Source organism: Poecile atricapillus, chromosome 6, assembly GCF_030490865.1.
Source record: "Poecile atricapillus isolate bPoeAtr1 chromosome 6, bPoeAtr1.hap1, whole genome shotgun sequence".
NCBI classification, from domain to species: Eukaryota; Metazoa; Chordata; class Aves; order Passeriformes; family Paridae; genus Poecile; species Poecile atricapillus.
Genome location: NC_081254.1, coordinates 5,034,018 through 5,050,478, shown reverse-complemented (window position 1 = coordinate 5,050,478; position 16,461 = coordinate 5,034,018). Strand labels below are relative to the sequence as shown.

Here is a 16,461-nt window from a genome sequence, read left to right as displayed (position 1 = left end):
CTCTTTGGGGGACACCACTGGTGTTTCATTGCAGGAAAAGGTGTTTTTTTGGGAAGGCACACCCAGTTCCCTCCCCTGGCAGCCGCTCGCGAGGCGCTTTGATTTACGCTTCCATTTCTTCTTCACGCCCCTAGAGCGGCAAATTCTGAGGCTCGAGCACCACGGTGCCTTTTTGGGGAAGGGGATGAGGGGACAGGGGTTCTGGGGGTGATTAAAGATGCCAGCTCTGCCAGCTGGGCTGTGACGGAGGCGATGGTGCGTTCTGCGCGCCCGCAGAGCGAGCGCCCCGGCAGCGCGCGTAAAAATAACCCAGCCCGCGTGCAGATCCTGGCAGTCGCTGTTGGAGCCCCTGGCCCGGGCTGGAGAGGATTTGGGGGTGTTCCAGAGGTGCCAGGAGGCTCCTGGAGCATGTGCCAAGGGCTTGGGCAGGTGGGAGAAAGCAGGCTGGAAAACTTCTCGGCTTCACTTGAGCTGATTCCTAAACTTTCAAGGCCTGGATTTGTTTGCTCTGCAGTGTTTCCTCAGCTTCCCATTTCTCCAGCAGCTCCTTGAGCCTTGGGAGCAGCTGCCAGGGGATGGGGAAACCTCTGGTTTAACACCAGTGCTTTGGCAGCCAGGAAGAGACTGCACCTGAGCTCCCAGGGATGCCTTGCCCAGGGACATTATCATGCTGGAAACTGCACCGAGTGCTTCCTCCGAAGAGCCTCTTCCAGGCACAGGGTGCAATTTAATCTGCTCTTAGTCACAATTTTTAAAAGTTCTCCCCAGAGACTTCTCCATCCCGGTCCTTAAATTTGCAGTGTTCAAGTGAACCATCTCAAAGAACCAGTGAAGAGCTGCAATATTAATGAAGACAGAGAAAAATCAAAATGACATTTCAGGCAATTACTTATGTAATGAAGTGGCTGACTTGGAATATCCAATATTTAGATTTATCATGACACTCGAAAGGGGATGCTGTCAGCCGCCTTTATTTCTACATCACGTAAATTGTTTCTCCACTGCCCTGCTGCTTTTTAAACATGGGCTGTGAAGCTGGGAAATAATGTTCACGCTCACTTGGGCTGATAGTGGTGCTGTTTGAGAAGAAAGTTAGCATTTGCTGTGGCATTTTGGCACTGCAGAAGGCAGAGGAACTAATTTCCACCTCATCTTCCCTGGCTGCAGCACCAAGAGCTTGGGCTCTGCCTTCGGTGCAGGGCTCTGGAGCAACAATGCTGAGATTTCCTCTTCCCCAAAACCTATTAGAGCAGGGGGAAAATTGAGATGTTTGGTGGTTTTTTTAATCACGGGAATCTATTCCTCTTTTGTTGGCCAAATGTAGGGATCTAAAGGGCTTTTTGGGATGCCTGGCTCCTGGGAAAATGGCCTTTTTTGTTTAGAAACTGGGCTTTTGGATGCTCTGCTGACATGGAGCAGAAGTCAGAAGCGTGGGGCGGAGGTTTAAACTCTCCTGCCCTGGCTGTGTTTTCTGGGGTGATGGGCATGATTGCACCTGAATGTCTTCTCAGGCTCTCACTGAAATACCCGAAGATGCACAAAATACACCACAGCACCGTTTTTCTTGTCTAGGCACGGGCCTCTTCATCCCAGAGACTCCCCGTGGCAAAATAGCGGGAGAAATTAGAATTTCAGGCCCTTTTCTGCGGTGACAGAGTTGTTGTGAGCTGTCTTCTCTGACACATCCATCAGTAAAAATAAAATAGGCGTAGCTATTGTTTTGGAGCCCCTTCAGGAGCATCTGTGAGGATTCCCATGAATCTCTTGGAGGGGAGGAAGAGCCCTTCACCCTTAGCTGGGTTGGGATAACTCTGCCCACTGCTGGGTAACCCACGGCTTGCAGAGCACCCAGGGGACCAGGGAGAGTTTCAGGGACAGCTCGCTGGGGTGTCCTGTTGGCTTCTGGGGCTTTCCTGTGTAACGCACGTGGTTTATCTGTGCCTCCGGGGCGGAGTCTTTTAAAATCCACGCGTGCGTATTCCTTCACAAAGGGGCGCTTGGCTGAGGTGGTGTGAGGCTGTTTTGGGAAAAAAGCTTTGGGTTTGATGGTCTGAGCACCGAGGGAGGATGAGGATGTGGCTGTGCTGGCAGCTCCCTGGCGCTGCTTTATTCAGTTTCCTTCGCGTCAGGAGCCTTGTGTTGAAAATTTGGTAGGCAGAGAGGGATGAGGGCACACTTGGCAGCTTCCCTGCTCCCTGTGCTCCTGCAGTGCCCCCTCTGTGGCCACCCAGGTGCTGGGAGAGCTTCGAGGAGCTCTGCTCCCAAATCTTGGTGCCTCTCCAGTGATTCTGGGTCAAGATTCCTGCGCAGCTCTGCCAAAACATCTCAAATCCGGGTGCTGACAGCTCGCTGCCGTGTCACTCCTGGGTCACAGCAGCTCTTCCTTTGCTCCGGTGCTGGAGCAGCTCATCCCAGCTGGGGCTGCTCCTCTCCTGGCCACGGAGCTCACCGTGGCTCGTCTCCTCACAGGAGAGGAGCTCTGGGAAGCAGAAAGGAAAAGATGGAGCACCTCCTCCAGGCAAATCCCGGTTTCCATCGCCAAGGGGATGTTTGAAACAGAGCGCTGATGTCCTGGGGCGCTCCCCTGCAGCATCGGGGAACCAAGGAGCAACCTGGGGCAGGGCTGCACCCCGAGCCTGATTTAGGGAGACAAGGTAATGTCTGAGAGGTGCTGGACTTGACACTGCCTCTCTTCTTTGACAGGAACCATGAAGCGTCGCGTGGCTGCTGCCGGCAGCTTCCTGCCTCTCCTCTTGCTCCTGGAGCTGGTCTCTCCAGGTAAGTCTGTCTCTGCTCTCTCCCTGCTCAGGGGCCCGTGTTTGCAAGGTGCAAAGGTGGCAATTGCTGTGCTTGTGCTTGGTGAGCGTGCAAAGCCACACTGCTGGGGTGAAGGGGGGATGTGGGGGTGAGCAAATCTCCTGTCTCCATGGGATCTTCTGTGTCTCCATGCCCTGAAATCGTGGGGGCCTGCACATCGTGCTCCCCCTTTCCTCGTGGTCCTTGCTTGACTGCACACACGGCATTAGATGGCCTTTCTTGGGAGAGAGCAGGTGGGGCTGGAAAAAGCCTTGGAGAAGGGTGGATGTGCTGGTGAACCCAGCAGTGGTAGATGCTCCCGGCGTATCTCGATGAAAAGCTCTTGGCAGCTTCCAGATGCGGATTTACCAAGGCAAAGCTGGTGCTGGACCTGGCACGAGGTCAATTTGCATAAATAAAACCTAAAGAAAACTGGAGGGAGGGATCACAGGCAGGGATGCAAACCAGAAGCTTGTTAGCTGTGCAGCAGAATATCGCTGGCAAGGCTCTCCCTCTGCTTTCAGCAGCAAAATTATGACCTGAACTGTGTTGAGTATATGCTGGGTAGGGAATAACTCCTGTCCAAGCTGCAAAACCTCTTTTCTAATTCCAGATGGGGGGAAAAGGCAGGGCTGTGGGCCAGAAGAGCCTCCACAGTAAGCTCTTTCCACCGATGCTCGGGGTCTTTCCTGGCACGGGGGCTTCTGGGACAATGGTCTTTTTGGTGTAGGAAATGCGCCTTTTGGGACAGGTTTTGGCACATCACGAGGTGCATGGGAGCTGTAAATGTACAGCAAAGCCCCGTGAAAATTGGGATTGTTACATGACTGGCCCAAGCCCGCTGGGTGCTGGTGTGGGGAGAGGGTGCCTGTGTGGCTCTTGCTGATAAACAATAGCCAGTGTGTGTCCATTTGATAGCACTGTGCCCTTTGGAATAAAGGCTTTTTCCCGTTTTTTTTCCCCTCCTGAAGCCTGGAGATGGCTTGCCCCGATTGGCAGCCTGATTAAGCAGTCAGTGGATGACATTAGCCGTGAGTGACAGGCGCAGTCAATCTCCCTCTGGTGTCGTGTTGGATCAAGGAGAGCCTCACTGGGTAACTGCCCTGGCGCTCCTCTGGAAAGGGGGGCAAACAAGGAAAAAAGACATTCCAGCGAGTCCTTTGCCTCCCCCAAGAGTCACTTGCCAGCCTGTCCCATTGGAAGTGGCACGGTGGGGGTCTGCCTGCCCAGCTGGGGACTCGCTCCCTCCTTGCAGTGACAAGCTGCAAAGCCTTGGACAGGCAGCATGGGGAGATGGGGATTGGGAGGCTTTGCAGCTCAGCAGCATTCCAGCCCTTCTCTCTTAAAGCCTGCCCAGGGCTTGGGTTGCCATCTCTGTGATAAGGAAGTGCTGGCACAGCTGCTGTGCCTGGGATAAGCGCCTGGATGCCCTGCCACGCACCCTGGGTACTGCAGGTGACAGAGCAACTCTTCCCAGAAGGTTTGCAGAGCTCCTGGTGGAGCCATGAGCTGGGATATAACGGGCAGGTGGAGCCTGAGTGGGCTTGGGGTGTTTGGAAGAGGATGGTTCAACTCTGGCATGGCAGTGGAGCCTCCCTGCTCCTGCCTGGCTACTGCTGCAGGAGATGAGCAGAGATCTCCATCATCCAAGGTCTCCCTGGAGCCTTCCCTTCTCCAGGCTGGACACCTCCAGCTTTCCCAGCATCTTCATGGCCTCCTCTGGAGTCTCTCCAGCAGGTCCATGTCCTTCCTGTGCTGGGGGCACCCCGTCTTGTGTTGGGGGTTACAGAGGTGCTGAGTCCCAGGGTATAACTGGGCAGTTGTGGCAATCTTTCTGAAGGGAACTCCAGCCTTTGTCCTGGGATTTACAACCCAAAGCTGAGGTGTCCTGCCTCCAGACCCTCCCTCAGCATCTCAGGTGCTGGTCTCCCTCCTCTCTGAGCACACAGATCCTGTGTGCCAGGTGGCTTGGAAGCCTCCCAGCACCTGCTGCAGCTGGATTTGGAAAGTGTAACTTATTTTTAGCGTGCTGGTGATATTAAGAAATGTATTTTGAAAGAGGTTTTGCAGAAGCGAGTCCTGTGTGCCAAGGGCTGCTGGGGGTGTTTCAGCCTCGTTTGCCCCTCCTGGAGCCTGCTGGCCCCAGCGTGGCAGCCGGTGACAAGTGTGCTGCCAAGCCTCTGGAGATGCTCTTAGCTCCCAAATAACCCATTTTGTCAGGTTCCTTTTTTATTTTCTTTCCAGGTACTTAAATCCAGAGGCTGGGATTTAAATGTGCCTTTGCAGAGGCACGTTCTCTCTTTGGAGAGCTGCCTCCAGTGCTTTCCCATTTCTCAGGGTGTTTAACAGACCTGGTGCCCCAGGAAAGAGGGCAGCGCTGAAAAATCCCTGTCTTGTTATGGAGGGAGCCCTGGGGGAGCTCGGGTTGCTCCCCCCATCCTGTGCCCATGTCCTCAGGAGCTGGTTTGTTGGGATGCACACCTGGGACCTGTGTTTGAAAGGTCTCAGGAGCATCTCCTGCCTTTGAGAGCTTGGCAGGCAAAGAGGATGCTGAGGCTTGGTCTGTTCTTGTTTCCTGAGGTGGGATGCTGAACACGCTTCCCTCCCTGGGAAATCATTGTGTGCCTCTCCCGCCACCTCTTTCCTCACAACCCTGCAGCAGTAGATCTTTCCTGGCTGACTCTTTCCCCGGCTCAGGCTGCCTTTGTCACTCTCCTACGTGCTCTGCACTTGACTCTGTCCCCTAATGAGGCTGCGGGCCAGGGGCAGGCTCGCCAGCTCCCAGCGCCGCCAAAGCGGCAGCGGCAAGGAGCGAGCCTGGTTATTAAAGGTGAAAGGAGGCAATTAGAGGGGAAAGGCAGCCGGGTGATGGGAGAGGCAGGGAGCACAGGGGTTTGCTGGGGTGGCTGACAAGGCGGAAGGCTCTCAGCCGTGGGAACAAAGCGAAGGTATTAATCCTGGGCTAAACCAATAATTGATGCTCCTGGTCCCTGTGCTGTCGGCTCTCCCCCTCCCCTCTGCCTTTTGGAAAATACCAGATCTAGAGAGGCTGCTGGAGGGAAGTGGCTCCCCTGCCAGCTTTTATGGAGGGGCCTCACGGGGCTTTCTGTCCTCCTGCTAGCTCTCCTCTTCGGACTTACCCCTTGCCAGCATGAGCCCAGTGCCCTGTGAGCATTCCCGAGCCTTTCCCAGCCTTGCTGACCTGTGCCAGGGAAATAACTCCTTGTTTTTGTCCTCTTCCCAGGCCAGGGCAACCGCCTGCCGTATTTCATCAACTACTTCTTTGACACCTACCTGCTGATCAACGAGGACACACCTGTGGGTAAGTGGGATGGGCCCACGGGCTGCCACCACACCGTGGAAAAGTATGGAAAAGGAATGCTTTTCTTCTGATTGGCAGGTGGAGCTTTTCCTTCTTTATTTAGCTGGGGATCGGTTTTTAGTAAATGCAGAAATCGACCTGGTCGTTCTCGGCGCCTTCCCGGGCTCTCAGTCCATTAAACCTGGGGTCTTCAATCAGGGCTCGTGACTGGCGTTTAATGCGGGAGGAATCGATCGGGAGGCTGGGATGGAGCCTCTGGAGGTCCCTTCTCCCACCTCCAGCCATGCAGCCCGAGCAGCACCTTCCTTAAGGAAGGGCTCTTACCTCACCCCCATGGCTACCAGAGTTGCTGAGGGTTGGAGGAGTCTGGAGAGATCTCCAGTGGCTGCTCAGCTCAAGCAGCACTCCCAGCTGGGCCTTCTGTCCCTTCTAGCGTCCCCTTGGCCAGGCATGTGCAGCCCCTGTGGGATTTGGGGTGCTGTCTGAGCAAGCAGGCGGGATGTGGAGTCTTGGTTTGGGTGATGAAGCCCTGGAAAAGGGAGCAGGAGTGAGAGCTGATTGGGAACAGCTCAATGGAAATGCTTCCTCACAGAGCACCTTGCTCTCCAAGTACTTGAGCTTGAAATACCTCATGGGAATTGGACTAAACCTCTATTTTGTCAGAAAATAGGGAGATTTCCTACAGCCTGCTTTCCAGTGAGGTATTATGTGGGTCAAGTTTTTCTTGGAATTACTCTGGCAGTTGAATTTCTTTCTCTTTTTCTTTTTTTCAACTTTGTATTACACTTTGTGTATGTATATAATTGACTCTTAAGAATATGGGCACCTTGAGATTTTGTTTCCAGGTGCACCAGAGGGAAATGTCAGCCTGGGAAGTGTTGGCACACACAGTCATTTCTGTGTATCCTGCTGTTGGTAGGTGTTTTCTGAGTTAAGGTTTTTTAACTTTTTTTTTTAAAAAAAGTAGCAGCTGGAAACACCTTTGTAAGATTCTGAGTGTGAGGAGCAGAACAGTTTCCTGGGGGGAAAAAAAAAAAGTCTTTTTTTGAGGTCTGTTTGGGCATCCATTCCCATGACATCCCTCCCTCCAGCATCCCCTCCCTCCAAACCCCTCCCTGCCTGCTGCCTGCCATGCCAAAAGGGATCTTAAGCAACAATTAAGAGATCATTCCCCCTCTAATCACTTACAAGAGTAAATTAGTCTTGTCAGGAGCTATTAAGACAGAGAGCTCGGAATTCATTAGGCGAGATTGGGCCGAGGGAGCTGCTGGCGCTGCCGCCGGTCCAGGCTGATTAATTTCTCCCAAAACATCATCAATGCCCATCTGTTTCATTTAGGTCTGGGGAGAGCAATTTTCAGGTGGACTGACCCTGTAGTCAGTTATTTCACCCAGAAGTAATGGAAGCACACACACACACACACGTGCAGAGGGAGTCGGAGACGGGAGCTCCGGGAAGGCGCTGGGGAGGGAATCGTAGGAGAAAGGCGGGAGATGCCTTGGAGAGGAGGATGAGGAGGAGAGGGATGGTGATTGGTTGGGCTGTGGTGGCATGGGCAAGACAGGACCCACAGGAGAGCCCGTGCCAGCTGTCTGCAGCTGCATCACCCTGTGTTTTATTTGGAAAAATGGGAGTTCTGACTGGATATAACACCCCTTTGGAGAAGAACGTGCAGGAGCAGGACTGTCCCATCTCTATCCTGCTGCTGTTTGCCTTAAGAAAAATCATACCAAGGGCCGCTTCGCTCAATCCCAGACCTCTTGGAGGGCTGTGTGCTGCGGGTTCCAGGTGAGCTGGGAAGGTGGTGTCACTGCCACGGGGGTCACTGCAGCCCTGGATTGTCCCAGCAGCTGGGAATGGGCAGGCAGCACTCCAGGCTCCTCTTGGTGGGGGTCCCTGCCCCTGCCAAAGGAGCGTCCTCTTAGCATAATGTAATGACTGGAGTCTAATTGCCCAGCAAATGGATTTGCTGTGAGGGGGACAGGGATGGGAAAATGAAGATGATCCATCATGTCAGGTCTGTAAGTAGCCTTATAACCACCCAGCTTGGATTCACCCAGGTTTCTCTGAAAGCTTTCATGCCTCAACGCCTCGCAAAATGCGTGACAAAAGAGGCCATTCAGACGAGTGTAATTCCACTTCCCCTTCATCCTAGCGATAACATTTTAGCGTCACTGGAATAATGTTGTCTTAAAAGAGTGGGAAACACTTTGTCCACTGCACTTGAGGTGATAACGTGCGCTTGGCCTTGCCCTCAGGCCGTGTGGTGTCAGGGGCATGGTCACCCAGGTGGGGACGATGTGTCATCATCCTCATCAGGTAATTCTTGCTTAAAACCAGCAGAGGGACTTAGTCTGGATCTTAGGTCAGGTTGCAGGGGGCTGTGAGCACTTGCTGGGCGGTGCCCCTGCATAGGGCAGGGGCTTGTACCAAGACCATTCCAAACCATTCCGTGATTCCATGAAGGGCTGGTGTCCCTCCTGAAGCCTGCTGAGGCTGAGCAGTGCATGGCACAGGGAAATCCACGCTGGGATGACCATTCCCTGGGCAACGCCAGCATGAGGATGCTGGGGGAGCTGGTGACAGCACCCAGGACAGCTGGCAGGTGGGGAGGCTGGGCTCCCGCAGGACCTCTGCCAAGGCTGCCTGCTGTTTGATTCCATTTCTTATTCTTGGGCAGGAATGTCTACAGCTGAGGCTCTCGGCTCTCCACCCACCAGCTCGCTGGGACGCCTGCTGTGACTGGTGAGCTGCTCAGCCCCAGCTCCCCAAAATTTGGCTGCCTCAGCACCTCCTCCCACCTATGACCCTGGGACAGCACAGGGCCAAGGAGAACCCCCAAGTCAGCAAGTCCCAGGGTCAGGAGCAGTGACCTGGGCTGAGTTTGCTGCTCAGAGCCAGCTTTTCCTTCCCTCCGGCTCCGTGTCTCTCCCAGGAGGCCTGGGCTGTGCTCTCCATCCCGGGGACCGCCATGCTCAGAGAGCAAGGCGGATGGATGGATGGATGGCTGACAGTGAATTTCATGGCTTGCTCTGCCCTCTTTTTGCTCTGTGCAGCTTTTGCTGAGCTGGCAAACGCTGTGAGAAGGGATATTTCTCCACTAAATTTGAATAGGCAGAGCTGAACCTTGCTCTTTAAGAGAGCTGCTCCAGAATGGGCTGCAGCAGGCACTGCCCGTGGAGCTGTGGCTCTCGCTGTGCTCTCTGCTGCAGCCTAAGAGGAGCCAGGGATAGTGGTGTGCCGCTGGTGAGGGTGCACTTTGCTGGCTGGTGGCCATTAAAGGGTTTAGGTTGGCATGTGACACCTCGTGCCTGCTAGGATGGAATTATTTCGCAAGAAAACTAAAGAGGAACGTGGTATTTCACAGGCAGGGTGCTCTGTGGTAACTCCTCACATGGATCTGAGGCAGCACAGCCCTCTGATATTTGTGGATGATTTGATTTAATTCTCTGTCCTAGACAAGGACCAGGCCAGAGGGGTTTTCTTCTCTGGGCAGGGAAGGTTTCCATCCTCCACACTCTGTGTCTGTCCTTTCCAAGGTGCTCATCCCTTCCAGAGATGCCTTTTGCTGGCGTGCTCTGGTCCTGGACATGGGGAGGTGCTTTGGCACCCAGGAGAGGTCCCTGGGGGTGCTGGGGCACTCAAGCTGCTGCTGAAGATATGGTTATCAGTGTGGGATTGAGCACGGGCTAAACCTGTTTGATCCCACAGCTGCTGGCATCTGCTGGCCACCACTGCGGTGCCCGGGCTCCTCCAGATGCATCACTGGAAGGAAAATGACAAAAAAAAACTTAAAAAATGCTGTCTCTCTGATCCCTGCATGCCTCTGGACTGATTAAATAATTTCAGAGCTTGGATATCCATGCAGGAGGATTGGAGGCCACCTGTTGGGGGCAGATTTGGATGGAGGACTGTGGTCACCTGAGCACAGCACGGCCACCAAACCCTTTTCCCTTTGGTGGCTCCGGGTGGGAGAGCCCCCTTACTTGCAGGAGCCTGCTGCTGGAGAGGGGGATGTACCTGCTCTTGTGTCCCTCTCGCTCAGAATTAGGTGTTAAAGCTAAAGAGAGAATTATAAATTAACATCGGTGTGCCACCGGGTTAAAAGTCAGGGGGGCAAGGACCAGAAAGTACCCTCGAGGCACACTGTTAATGAGCTGCTAAGTGGTTAACCTGAGCCACAAGGAGGTGAGGATCGGGATGGTTTTAAATTTGGGGATTAAAGCCCAAAATTGGGACTAAAGCCTTTTGGGAGCAGGGCAGTAGGAGGAGCATGGGGCAGTGCAAGAGTTGTAGCCAGGAGTCACTGCCTTCCTCACAGCCAGGTGAGCTGTTAGTGGGTAAAATGATCCCTGTGTTTGTGTGTGTTTGCTGACACAGCTCCAAACACGCCCCCCAGAAAAGCTACTGCCCCATCAGGAAACAGTGCTACGTGTTTAGATCTATTTGTTAAGGGTTTTCCTTCTACCCTGCAAAGCTGGGTTTCTGCTAGACCAGCATTTAGGCCTAGCTGAAGGTAGGCTTGCAGGATGAGGTGGATTTATAGGGGTCATGATGGTGATGTCCCATCCCTGGAAGTGTCCAAGGCCAGGCTGGACAGGCCTTGGAGCAGCCTAGGATAGTGGAAGGTGTCCCTGGCCATGAGAGAGGGTTGGAAAGGGATGGTTTTGAAGGTTCCTTCCCCCCTAAACCATTCTGTGAGAGGGCAGCTGCCTATCCCTCTGCTGGGGGATTGTCTCTGACAAGCTTTGACTGCTGGTGAAACCAGGCTGCTGCTTGTAAATAATCCCCAGCTGGGTGGGAAAATGGGGTGAAACAAGTGGGCAAGTGCATGGTGGCACTTGGTGGCTGCTTACAGAGCTGGGGGGCCAGGTGTGTTGGCACTGGCACAGGAGCTTGTGGTTCATAGTGGTAAAAAACCTCACAAAGCTGCGTTTTCCATTTATCTGACAGAAATAAGGCAGGTTGGCAAGTGCCAGAGGACCCTGAACTTCTTGGTCTGCTTGCTGGGTGGGCTGCCCAGGAAGCAAATGCCTGTGGGGTGCCTGTGTGCAGCAGGCAGAATGGATTTGGCCTTTTAGGAAGGGTAATTCCAGAGGAATATGGACTGGACTCGTCCAGACTCTGGTTGTGATGGAGATTGTGTGTTTTTGAACCTTCCCCCAAGCTTCCTTGTGGCCATGGCTGGGATTCTCCTTCACAGAGGGAGGCTGTGGCCACCTCACCTTTCCTCTTCAGTGTTTATCTGTCACCCAATGGCTCTTTGCTGCCTACAACTGAATTTCCAGGGTTCTTGAGTGCTCTTCAGAGGAGCAGCCTCGTTTCTAGGCATGCTGGCAACCCTAATGAACAGCAATATTTGAGGAGAGCTTAAGAAGGGGATCTCAGCTCTCCCAACTCAAGCCCTTTTTCTGTCATCCGAAGGTCCAAATTACTTGTTGAGCTGCAGAAAGTACAGCATCTTTAATGAAAACTTAAGGCTAGAAAATTAGTTATTCCCAACATCAGGAAACTTAAGCTTTAAAAAAAAAAAGCCCCACTCCCACCCAAACCCTTAACCCCGCATCATTAAATTAATCACTTCATCAATCACTTAAACTTTCATATCTGCTTTGCTAATAGGCAGTAGCATTAATGCTCGTGTTTAAGAAGGGGAAGAGGGAGAAGGAAGAAAGTATATTTGCAATATGGACTCATTAACATGCCAGGGTAACCTTGCTCTTGGCAAACGCCTCATCAAGCCATCCTGAGGTTTGATCTCGCCACCTTTTGAGCCCTGGCACGGGGGCCAAGCCCTTTCCAGGGAGAGGGAGAAAGATGTGTGAGTTTGGTAATGAAGGCTGGGGTGACTTTTTATGTCTGGGATGGCTTTTGCAGCATTAATTATCTGTACAGGGCTGTCTGTGGGAGCTTCATTTGCGGGCTGGCTCCTTGCTGGCTGTGCCCCTTGTTACTCTGGAATGCCCGGGCTTGGATGTCAGCACTGTCCCAGCTCAGGTAAATTGGGCCTTCCAGGCTGATTGGAGGCATTAACATGGGTGGCCAAACTGATAGAGAGCAGGGATAATCATTTGAGTCAGGCTTAACAAAGAAAAAGAAAACACAGGAGGGGGGAAAAGCACATAGGTATGGATATGTGTGTATATATTCAAGTTAGGAGACATATATATATATGTGTGTATCCTTGTGGAGGTATTCATGTCCTAAGGGAATATTATTAGCCAAGGGTAATAATTCCTCCCCCTGTGCTGGAGGGAAATACTTGCATTTGCATACACCCATCATTTTATTTTTGGTGGGGAAGGTGAGCTTGTGATTTCACTATCAGACAAAAAAAAAGCTCTGGTTGCAAACAGTGCTGAACACACTTGTGTGTTTTGCCAGATCACAAATTTAACGTGTTTGGGTTGTGTGAGCTTAAAGGAAAAATCCCCAGCCCGAACTCCTTTACCCCCTGCTTCTAATGTTGGCACATCTGAGATCTCTGCAATCTGGATCTGCTCCTGGATCCCTGCAAGTGTCCAAGGCCAGATTGGATGGGGCTTGGAACAACCTGGGATAGTGGAAGGTGTCCCTGCCCATGGCAGGCGTGGACCAAGACATCTTCAAGCCCCCTTTCAACCCTGTGGAAGGCACTGTGGAAGTCCTTTTCTTTAAAAAAAAAAAAAAAAAATTCAAACTATTTGCTGCTACAACCCGTGGTTGGAGCTTCCTGGTGTGAAACAAGCCAAAAAAAAAAAGCCAAGGGGGAAAAAAACAACAACAACAAAGAGTTAAGGAAGATCCAGCTTCTTTTCTTGATTGCCTGGGTGGCAGGGCCAGCTCTTGGGAAGCTTGTTTTCCCACGTTTTCCGTGGTTTTGGGGAGCGTGGGTCGCCTCAGTGTTGCTGCAGGACTCCATCCCCTCCCCGTCTCCCGGCTTTTAAACTGATTTATCGCCGGCGTGTGCTAATGCACCCTCCTGCCTTTGGGATGGCTTAATGTGCTTGATTGGCAGGGGGAGTTAATAAATTGGTTCCTCCTGTCAGACTGCTTGGGTACATTGATGGCTTTTGAATTAACTGTAGCCACTTGGGGAGGGGAGGTGGGGGGAAAGAAAGCATTGTTGGACAACTCGGTGAAAACATCTGCTCCGTTTGCAGCGCTGGTCAGGGCAGTGAGAAAGCTCCGTGAGCTCCCTCTCTTAAAGATTTATTAATATTGCTGGGTACACGAGGGGGAAAGATTTCAAATGCTTGACATTTAATGGTTAGTAACTCAATTTTATTCCATTCATCTGCATGGCTTTGTCAGGTGCCTGCTCTGGTGTTGTATCACGGAGGTTGTCTTGCTGCCTGTGAGCAATTAGGAGGGTGATTTGGTACCTGAGTCCGGAGAAACCGGTTTATTTTTCCTTTCTAATTGATTATTAGCTTTGAGGTGAGAGCCGGTGCCGTGGAACGTAATATCCTTTCATAAACAGTGATGCGGTGGCTTTACTTGCTCTGCTGTTTTGGTTTCAAGCAGTTAATTTGAAAAGAGGAAGGAGGGGGGGAAGAAAAGAGACTTTGAAATACGTAAAGTCCAAGGGAGAGGAACAATTTGGGGTATGGAGAGAAGCGAGGAGCATCCTCCCAGGCAGAGATTAATGGTTGTTAATAATGATTTTGGGAAATAGAGGGGAAGGAATAAGATCTGGCAGAAGACTGTAAAATAAGTAACAGCACTGCGGAAAACCCTGAGTCTGGAAATGCACCTTTTCCCATATGACAGCAGCATCAAATTAAACACATCCTGCCGGATAAAGCAGCATTTCCCTGCGAAGGAGCAGCCATGTGTAGTGGGGTTTGGTGAGGCAAGAAGTGAGGAGACCACACAGAAAACACCACCCTGCTTTCCACACCTCTCCCAGCAGCTCTCCTAGGGCCATAAAGGCTGGGGGAAAAACATCTCCCGGGATTTGCAAGTTGTCCTTTGCCTTGGAAAAATTACCTGCGCTCCCATCAGCTGCAGAGCGAGGACTTGCAGAGAGCAGCATCAACCAGAAGTCATTGCCCCACCTGCTTTGGTGGGGTGGGGAAAAGGGTCAGAAATTAAGGCTCTGTGTTGGGAAGGGGGAAAAAAAAAAATTCCAAACTGGTTTAACCACACTGCAACAGGATGATCTCATGAAGCCATAAAAATTGGCAGCATCCCCACAGTTCACAGAACACTGACAGGAGAATGTGTTTCACTGGTGCTGGGATGCTCCACAGGCAATTTCTGGCAGACATAGGTGGGAAAAGAGTCTCCTAGGAGAGAGGAGAGGCCTCCATGGATTTTAAACCAGGAGCTTTTGATTTTGCATTCCAGGTTGTAAGTTGGGTGTGTAATTTTCTTTTTTATTTTGCTGGTTAGTTCATCCCAAAAGCCAAAATTACTGTGTTCAGTGGACATCCTGCCATCAAATCAGCTGGAATCTGTTGGACAACCTGTTTTCCAGTGGTGATACTCCCCCCAGAAGCAGAAGTTCACCCCAGGACCCAGTAAATACTGTAGGTGGTCTGGGTTTGCTCTTTGTGTATCCCACAGCCAGTGGTATTATCCAGGCAGGCAGAGGGACAGTTTTCACTGGGATGCTGCTCCCAGGAGCAGAGGAATGCTCTTTAAAAGAAGTTTTCCCGTTCTGGATCTGCACACAGCCTCTTTTGAGCGGGATGCAAGGTCAGAATTTGGGGTTGCCTGGCTGTAGCAGGGTGATGAGGCAGGGCTGGCTGCTTCACCAGGCAGGGGCTCATCCCTGTTTTCCATGAAACCCTCTGCTGTGTGCAAATGGCCCCAGGTGCCTGGATAATGGCATCCCTAATTGTGCCCTGGATGAGGTTAACTGCTTATCTGGCAGCCTGACATCTTTATTGTTATTAATGTGTGAATAATGTGCTGTGGTGGGGTTTTTAGGCATAACTTCGGTAGCAAATATTTTCTTTTTGTTTGCTGCCGTGGGGATTCCCAGGCTCCAAGGGTGGGGATTCCAGGCATCAAGGAATGCTGCTCCTATTTCTTTCCATATTAAATGGTCACTGTAGCCCTTCTCCTTTATTTTTCCTGTGAGTAGAGGTGGTACTGAGCAATTCCTCTGGGGAGTCTGGAGTTTCTTGGGACAACAGGTGTTTGGAATGGGACACGGAGGACGAGGAACCATCAGTCAGATGGGGCTTGGGATTTTGGGGTGCTCACAGGGATGGGGAGGCTTAGGATGCTGCCAGGCATGGGTGCAGGTGCCCGTGGGACTGAGGGTGCTCTGGCAGGGGCTGGATCTGTCCTTTGGAGCTGGTGGGGAAGGGGAAGGGAGCTGTGGAGGGCAGGAGGCGGCTACAATCTGTCGGCTCCACGAAAAGTAGTTTTTGTGATGTAACTTGCTATTAAACAGGATAACAAGGTCAATAATGCCTTTGCCTGGGAGAGCTTCAGCCAACGCTTCTATCAAAACCAATATTAATTTTCACTAATTAGGAGCTGCAGCTAATGAGTGTCACAGCTAATTTGCCTCATCCATAACGAGGGAGAGGAGGGGGTCAGGCGTCTGGGATCAGAGCCTGCAAATCTGCCTCCTCCCTGCTCCCCCTTTCTTCCTGGCCCAACATGTGTTTGTCACCTGGGTGGCTTCTGTCTGCAGGGACATGGGAATATGTGTGTGTGGTCCTCTGCTGCCTTCCTTGGAGCATGGGGATGCTTTGGGAAGGCAGGGAAGGAGCTGGATGGAAACACGCGATGTGCAGCAGGTGTTGGCTGCTCCAGTGAGGGGAGGGAAAAAGAGTTTGGAAGGATGTGAAAGAGAAAGTCTTTGGAAAAGAACAGAAGATGCCTGCTGTCCCTGAAGGGGAAGTTGTAGCAGAGTGTTTGCTCTTGAAACTCTTTAATTTCAAAAGCCTTTATTGTGTGTTTTTTCCGTGTTCCCTTCCATTCCTTTTACCCACACAAGCCAGCCTGGAAAGAACCAAACGGTGAAGCAGCGAGTCTGTCACCATCCACAGCCTTGTGGATGTCTAGGGAATCTTTCTCTCGTCTTTGATTCTGTGACAAGCTGGCCAAGTGTTGCAAATGTTTGTGGGGAGTGAATTTTGTAATTTCTTGTAAGCAGGTATCTTTGGTGCTGCGCAGGTCATCTTCCTGCACTGGTCACGGGCAGAAGCATTCCATGGATGTTGCCAGGAGTGTGAAGAGAAAGATTTCTGATCTGGAATTACCCCTGTTTAGCTTGCAGACTTGATCTGATGGCTCAGACGAGGGAAGAAAGGGCGCAGCGAACACTGCATCCCTCTGAAACATCTGTATAGTCTGCGCTTTCCAAACAAGCCGCAGTCGAAGAATTATCCACAGGGATT

The 16,461-nt window shown here is 51.9% G+C and overlaps 1 protein-coding gene across 1 annotated transcript in view; it reads left to right on the top strand.

Moving 5' to 3' along the window:
* The first annotated feature begins 2,566 nt into the window (after positions 1–2,566).
* CDH23 (cadherin related 23) overlaps positions 2,567–16,461 on the top strand; it is a 168,580-nt gene continuing 154,685 nt past the window's right edge. The window contains exons 1-3 of the mRNA XM_058841359.1: positions 2,567–2,654; positions 2,704–2,778; positions 6,041–6,118. Of these exons, the coding sequence (XP_058697342.1) occupies positions 2,567–2,654; positions 2,704–2,778; positions 6,041–6,118 (241 nt within the window). The remainder of the gene's footprint in view (positions 2,655–2,703; positions 2,779–6,040; positions 6,119–16,461) is intronic.